The 8,405-nt window shown below is 30.6% G+C and overlaps 1 protein-coding gene across 2 annotated transcripts; it reads right to left on the reverse strand.

Moving 5' to 3' along the window:
• Positions 1-3,040: 3,040 nt before the first annotated feature.
• LOC146944794 (nudix hydrolase 2-like) lies at positions 3,041-6,462 on the reverse strand. 2 transcript variants are annotated; one of them, XM_085743147.1, is made up of 9 exons: positions 6,195-6,462; positions 5,884-6,072; positions 5,475-5,540; positions 5,216-5,353; positions 4,760-4,837; positions 4,620-4,670; positions 4,487-4,521; positions 4,094-4,202; positions 3,041-3,473 (listed from the first exon to the last, which is right to left on the reverse strand). In XM_085743147.1, exons 2-9 carry the CDS (start codon positions 6,037-6,039, stop codon positions 3,276-3,278), a joined length of 831 nt encoding a protein of 276 aa, XP_085599273.1. In that variant the 5' UTR covers positions 6,040-6,072; positions 6,195-6,462; the 3' UTR covers positions 3,041-3,275. The 2 variants fall into 2 exon arrangements, with proteins under 2 accessions (XP_085599273.1, XP_085599272.1); XM_085743146.1 differs by having other exon boundaries at positions 5,884-6,077.
• Positions 6,463-8,405: the final 1,943 nt, after the last annotated feature.

Here is an 8,405-nt window from a genome sequence, read left to right on the forward strand (position 1 = left end):
TTAGAATTGAGTAGCTAATTTTTTTTTTTTTTTTCCATTAAGGAAAGGCCACAATGTTAATTTTCATAAACTTCCTATTTATAACAGTTCCTGTTATTAATTGGTATGTTTTGATCACACAATATATAGGTTGGTCTTATAAGTGTTATCAACATGTTTCGAAAATGGAAAACATTAAATATAGCGAGAATAATTATCACGAAGCCATCATAACTAAATGTGATTAGTTATTTTGCCGTTTCCTTTTTAAACTTTAAACAGGTTTCGAGAGATTTCACGAATAAAGAGTTCGCTATATATAGCATTACTCATTGGCCAATGGTCAGGCAGACAATCCTATTCTGTTATTCACATACTATGCTTCGTTGCCTCTGCTAGGCTATAACCAATTGCATATTCTTGTTGTCTATATGCAAACACAAAGATACAAGAGAAAAAAAGGTTTTTAATCATCTCGCGATCCTTTTTAATGGAAAAAATTACGATCGAATATGGCCAATGCAGTTTCAATTGCAGTCATATTGTGGTCGTGTAGACATAAAAAATCTTAATGTCGTGGTACATAAAGGGAATGAATAATTGAATATGATACTATAAGGTTTTGACCATTGGTCATTATGTTAAGCTAGATTCTTGTGTAAATGAATAGTACCTAAGTAGAAATTGATGTAAAAACGTTAGAAGACTAGAAAGGGTTGTGAATTACAAATATAAGACTTTGTGACACTTCAACTAAACGTGGAGGCAAAAGGAAACACAAAAGTCTAAGTTATTTTGGATGGAGCCTCATCTCAATAGAATATGATTGATTGTTGTTAGTTAGTCAACATAATGGACAATTAGCTTTGAAAATTAATTGAAAACAGGTGAAAAGGTACTTACCCTACCTATGGTCCATGTATGTGAATCAAAATTGTTTTCCTTTTGTGTGTCATATGATATGATGATTCTATTTAATAATTTCATTTAATTCTCATGTACATATTACTTGACATATTAATTTATGTCTTGTCCAAATATGTGACAAGGCAAAATCCATTTGAAACATGATACCTTCGACAACTATTGTTGAAAGAATGTCCAATTTTTTGAGGCAAACTCGTGTCACTAAACCAACATTATTAGATTAGTTTGAGTGAAATTAGACTCATATGAACAATTAAATAAGATTTTGAATTCAAATTTTCTAGATAATAAAATAGTTGAAAGGAAAACATAGCAAAGAGTGTCACCTATAATATGATAACAAAAAAAACTTGTGTTGCTCGATCACAACAATGATTATTTTTTGGCTAAAGTGCAACTTTGACCCTCTATCTTTCAAAAAGTTGTCATTTTGGCCCCCTAAGTTTGAAAACTACAATTTTGGTCCCCTATGTTTTAGCCCCTTTGCATATTTGGTCCTTTTGGTCAATTTTGACCAAGTCAACGCATACGTAGCATGCCACGTGTGTAATTAATTAATTAAAAAAAATAAAAATCGAAAAAATCAATTTTTAAATAAAATAAATGAAAAAAATAATAAAAAATTCTGGAAAAATGAAAAATAATAAAAAAATACTAAAAAATTCTGGAAAAATTAAAAATAATAAAAAATATTAAAAAATTCGGGAAAAATGAAAAATAATGAAAAAATAAAAAAAATTTCCAGATTTTAAATTAAATACATGAAAAAAATCCAGAAAATCAATTTTTAAATTAAATAAATGAACAAAATAATAATAAATAATAAAAAAATAATGAAAAAATTCGAAAAAAATACGGAATTTTTTTTAAAAAACTATCAAAATTGAAATTATTTTTTTCGAAATTTTTTCCATAATCTTTTACAGAATTTTCTAATGTTGAAAATTTGACATTCTAAAGGCGCAAGGAAACGAAAAAAGTATACACAAAAACACCGACGAGAATACAACTTGGCCACAAATTTGGTACATATTTCTTCTTTAGGGAAATGAATGTTTCCATGACATTACTTTTTCGAATAAGTGATTCTTGGAATTTTCCATAAATTTTTGTGAAATTTTTTTCGTTTTTTTAATCATTTTTATTAATATTTTTATTTTTCAAGAATTTATTTCATTTTTTGTAATATTTTTTCGTTTTTAAAATTTTTTTATTTTTTCATCATTTTTCATTTTTCCAGAATTTATTTCATTTTTTGTAATATTTTTTCATTATTTTTTTCGTTTTTTAAAAAATCTGGAAAATTTGACATTATTTTTTTTTCGAATTTTTTCATTATTTTATAATTTTTTATTATTATTTTTTTCATTTATTTAATTTAAAAATTGATTTTCTGGATTTTTTTTCATTTATTTAATTTAAAATCTGGAAATTTTTTATATTATATATTTTTTTTCATTATTTTTTATTTTTCCAAATTTTTTTAATTATTTTTCATTTTTCCAGAATTTTTTAATATTTTTATATTATTTTTTTCATTTATTTTATTTAAAAATTGATTTTTTCGATTTTTTATTTTTTTATTTAATTAATTAATTACACACGTGGCATGCCACGTATGCGTTGACTTGGTCAAAATTGACCAAAAGGACCAAATATGCAAAGGGGCTAAAACATAGGGGACCAAAATTGTAGTTTTCAAACTTAGGGGGCCAAAATCGCAACTTTTTGAAAGATAGGGGGCCAAAGTTGCACTTTAGCCTTATTTTTTTGGAGTTTTTTTAATAATTGAATCAGAAAAGCATATTATCTATAAAAAGCAAGCTTTTTCAACTTTGATCATGTTTTGTGTCACCCATAAATTGTTTCGGTTTCTCATCCAATGCATTTTCTTTGTCTATTGACTTAAAATTCATCATATAAAGTGAATAAGTGGAAAATTCAGGATGCAAACCCGACATTTTCTTAATGTCACGGGGACAATGCATTTTTTATTCTATTCTTTATAAATTAAATCAAAATTTTGTTGTATGATTATAAAATAATATTGAAGGAAAAAAAATCAACATCAATATTTTATGTGCTTAAGCAACAAAAAAAAAATATCCAGCTTGTTTATTCAAATAATCATGCATTACCACAAAAATGACCATGTATACTTCATTGATTGTTTAACTTTTCTCTAACCATGTTTAACAAACTAAATTTGATTACCACTACAATTGCTTTCAAATGACAAAGCCAGTACTAATGGTAAATCAATGTGATTTACCTCATCAAGACCAGCATTGTTGACTTAATGAATTAAACATTACAATGTAACAAAGATTGAATATCCTATCTAGCTGTTTAACCTTTGCTGATGTTTTTCAAGAGTTGGACCTTTTCAATGCTCCAGCATTCAAGTACATATAATACTGCTGTTCTGAGAAGTTTGATAATGTAGATACTGGAGTATATCCAGAATATCGCCCATCCATCTTAGCCAAACAAATATCGTTCATGTACTTCAAAATATCAGTCTTTTGGACGAATGGCTGAGACGCGTATTCCACAAATGGCATCCACTGCAGTAAAGAAAAATACGAAGAATTGATATCTGCCTAAGGTACAGTACACTCTCAAACTTGTATGTAATAAAGCGAAACAACATTGAAAAATGAAAAGGAGGGCTTGCCTTCAGAATGTACATGGTAGAAGTTGGCCCATGCCTAACTAAACACATAAATACTAGATTAAGGGGTGATGACACATGCTCTATTTTCTGCGCATGCCTAACTCAACTCTCCTTTCAAGCTCGAGACTGGATATCTAAAACATTAATTAATGCTATGATATCATTTTAGGTTTTAGGCCTAATTCCATGAAACCGACTTGTAAGGTGAAGATTGCCTAAGGGCATGTTTGGGAGTTTGGAGGGGAGCGAAGGACTTTGGGGGAAGGGGTCCCATAGCCCTCTTCTCCCCTCCTAAACTCCCAAACAGACCCTATGCATTGGATGGCCCAATAATGGATTTAAGATAGACAATGATACAGATACAGTCTTAGTGTTAGAAGAAAACATTAAGTGATGGCTTAATGAAGGAAAGAGGAAGAAAATGGTGATATATTTATGAACCATAAGTATTGAACATTTTAAAAACCAGAAACATTGCTTAGTTTGAAGCCTTGAACTATAACTACGTACCTGTGCACCCTCTATCTCTGACCTCTGCACTTGGATCTCAGACGAAAGGGGCCGTAACATACACATAAAGAATAAATCTGACTTCTCAAAGAAGGAATTGTGACTCTGTCTGTTTATCAGATATTCATATGAAGGAGAAAATAATGCTCAGTCGTATAAATGCTTGACAAGAATCCAGGAAACTTTAAAGGAATAATAGGTAACTAATTTATAAAAAAAAAAAATAGAAATAAATAAATGTTCCTAGCACACATTCTCCCATACACAATGATATTAGTAAAAAAAAAATGGACATGTCAATATGAGATATGAACCTTCTACCTCCAATTTGAAGTCCCCTTTTTCAATCATTAGAACTTCTGAATTGATAATATATTCATACAAATATGCTACCTGAATGCTAATACTTCAAGAAATTCTGAATCAACCTATAAAATTGAAAGAACCAAGAGTTAAATGCAGGTAGAGGAACTGGAATCCACATGGACTAGCCCTCATGTAATTGTACAGCATTGTTATTACTTACTCCTGTCTCTTCTTTGACCTCTCTTACCGCTGCTACGCAAATATCTTCTCCCTGTATTGGTTAAATAAGTAGGTTATATATACACACAACATATCATCATATACAAAAACAGGAAAGCTTTCTAAATTCAACACATTTACCTGATCAACAACTCCGGTAGGGAATTTCCAAACTCCAGTTCCCTGAAATAGTCCACTATTTTCCTGAACAACTAGTACCTAAGATCAATGAATAGCAATGAAGCAATATATTAGCTGCCAACAGAACCGTGTAAATTCAGATAATGAACACGAAAGAAAGTGACAAGAAATAAGATATGTGGATTAATTAAATTAAATATAGAGGCCATTCGACACTTTTTTCTATAAATAAAGGAGAGGCAAGGTTCTTTTTTTCCTAAATGATCCAAATACACTAGTTCTCTCTCAGACGAAAAAGCACATGAGTTATTTTTTATCCCAATTTACACGACATTATCATTCTACCAAGGTACAAGATAGGAAAACTACATTCAACCCTCAAACGTCAAGACAGTACTTCCAATTAACTACAAGCTTGATTACGAAGTTGTTTAGTATTCAATAACAAGGAAATACCTCGTGTTTTTCATTCATGACAAATGAACCAATGCCAACCCTGTGTGTGGCATTTGCAGGAATAGTATTTGGACTTTCAGGAATCCAATATACAAGCATTAAATATTTTGGTTCTGCGTGGTGAAACCAAAAACCTTCCTGTCATAGAAAGAATCGTAAATGCATAAAATTGATGCATGGCAACATTAGTAAAACTCCAATTTTCATTAACCAAACTTCTCAACAGAACCATTATTGATATGGTAAGCAATAGTGTTACCTTAACTAAGGCTTCAGCAAGACCGACTAGATGGATAGGTAATTTTATCCAAACTCCCTTCTTGCCCTGCAAGACAACATTGATTTACTAACTCCAATAAAAAATTCGTGACAGATTCTAAATTTTCAGCACATATGTAAGAATAAAAATATCCAAACATTTAGAGTAAAACCATCCAAACATAAATAACTCAATTGTAACCAAATCAATATCACAACTCGCGTGTCAAGCATTTATTCAAAGTCTCAAACACACAAAATGTGTGTTTATTTTGTTTCCTTCTAACAAGCATTGGATGAAAATTTATAACACCTATTTCATAATACATTTTTCACTACTATGTTTGCATCAATGAATGCAATCAAATAGGAAAATATTCGTTAGTAAACAACTATTGCGAAAGACTTACCATTTGCTTCCAATGTAAAATCGAAGCTCTAAGAATTGAGACGAATGTAGTCGAATCCATAGGCTGATCCACTTCCACAATAACGCCGCCATACTTATCATCGGTTGATGTTAGTACTTTAACACGTTGAACTTGATCTTCTGCCGCAGTTGACATGCATCGAATAGGAACCGTGGATGACACTCCAATCTTAACTAGTAAGGAAAAATGAGAAAATGAAACATGTTAGATTATATACAAAAGACTTGTTTATTTTAGAAATTCAAAAGAAACCAAAACATAATCATCATAAACATTCCTTAAGCAACTACCTTTTGAAGTGGGTGTTTTAATTATTCTCCTTGTTCTACATGAAGATATAAAGCGTTGAGTAGCATTTGCAAGATAACGAGAATTATTGGTTGAAGAGAAGATAATTGAGAATTTTGGAAGCGATCTAAGCATGATGTTGTTATTGTTAATGTGAATGAAAGTATTGAAGTTGAAGGTTGAAAAATTGAATGAATGAGGTTGGAATTGTATTTATTTGAATGGGATGAAAATTGAAATTGAAACAGAAAAAGTAGATTGCATTCGAACAAGGAAGTGGAACATTGGACACGGTAGTGTTTGTTGTTGAGGGAAACCAAAAGTAGGTATTGTTCCACGTCGACAGTATCTAGATGCTATTTTGTCTTGCCCATTTTTTATTTTGCTAAATTACACATTGAGTCCTTTGAGTTTAAGATTTGTAATAAATTGGTTTTAAGTTATTTTGATTATACATAAGTTTTTTAAGTTTGAGATTTACAACAAATTAGTTTTTAAGTTACTTTGATCATACATAAGTTCTTTTAAGTTTGTAAGCATTTTCAATTTAATCATTTTGCCACATCATTGTTTTTGTAATATTTAATTAACAAAAAAACTAAATTAAAAACGTTTATAAACTTGAAGGACTAATGTGTGACCAAAATAATTTAAAAGATTAATCTGTTACGACCCTTAAACTTAAAGAACCTCTGTGTAATTTAGCCTTTTTATTGAATGAAAAATTTTTTTCGTAGATAAATTTATTTGGACCTATCAACTACATTCTCTAATCTTTTTTTAAATAGTCAACACGTCCCTGAATTTTATAAATGTCAATCAATTTATTCTCTGTTCTCGCCGTTAACAGTGCTGCCATGTTACGTTAAGTGCATGGAGTTTCAAGTATGCTTCCATGTGTACTCGTCGAATTTGATTGGAATTGTTTTTTAATGGTTCCTAACTTCTCCTTTAAATATGATTGGATCTCATCCCAAAAACTAGCTCAAATGACGAGGGTATTTAAACATATTTATACACTTGAGAACCCATAAACCTGAGTAATGTGGGACTAAAAACAAAGTACAAACAACTTCAACACTCACCCTCACACCTAGCCAGGGCCTATGTCTAATTCTCACATTGCAATCTTGAACACGGCTCCAATACCATGTTAATTAGGCTTAGATCTCATCCCAAAAGTTAGCTCAAAAGATAAGGGTACTTAAGCATATTTATACACTCAACAATGCGGGAACCTGAGCAATGTGAGACTAGAAACAAACTACAAACAACTTCAACAAATTGAGTGAATAGTCAACTTCATCCCTGAATTTGCAATGAACAATTAATTTCGTCCCCCAATTTGTCAAAATAGCCAATCAGTCTTTGAATTTGTCAAATGTCAAGTAATTTCGTCCCTCCGTCAAGTTGGGGTGTTAACAGTGTTGACATGGGTCGTTAACGACTCACGTGGCTTGCCATGTCATATGCCACACAACTAGGGACTAATATGATCGAAAGTGAACATAATTTTCAAGGAAGAATTTTATTGAAATCCATAAAATCATTGCCTTTTTCATGGCCGTTTCACAACGGCTCTTTCTTCCCGTTCTATAAACTTGGAACCCTAATTTTTCAATCTCTCATTTGCAGCCCAAAATCCCCAAAATTTCTGCCATTAATTAACAATCATTTCTTCCCCAATTCTAAAGAATTGAAACCCTAATTTGTTTTGCTCCCATTTATAATCCAAAATCCCTAAAATTTCTTCAATCAAAATTGTTCACATTGAATCTGAAATGATGGGTGCTGGTCATATGGGCAAAAATTGCTTGTTTGAATTTTTTTTTAACATGATTGTATTGTACTAGGTGTGTATAACACTCTCAATGAAAAGAGGTTGAAGATGAATGTAACCTTCTGTCATAATAATACCAGAAAATTTGTCCCTGAATTATTTTGAAAACATCAAATTGATCCCTACATTATATGAAAAACTATCAAATAAATCCTTAAATTATATAAACAAATATCAAATTGATCCTTGGTTCATATATGTTCAGAACAAAGTAAAAAGTAAATAGACACAATTGGAGTGCATAATATTTAACATGTGGCATAATTTAGTCATTGCACTAAAACTACATAAATATTACATATTCAAAAGCAACCCAGTGTGGGACGTTTGCAAGTATGATAAGTGCAACTAGTTAATATCTTGTAGAAGGAAT

The sequence above is a fragment of the Medicago sativa genome, chromosome 2 (genome assembly GCF_051527215.1).
Source record: "Medicago sativa cultivar Bolivia chromosome 2, Bolivia_mono, whole genome shotgun sequence".
Taxonomy (NCBI): domain Eukaryota; kingdom Viridiplantae; phylum Streptophyta; class Magnoliopsida; order Fabales; family Fabaceae; genus Medicago; species Medicago sativa.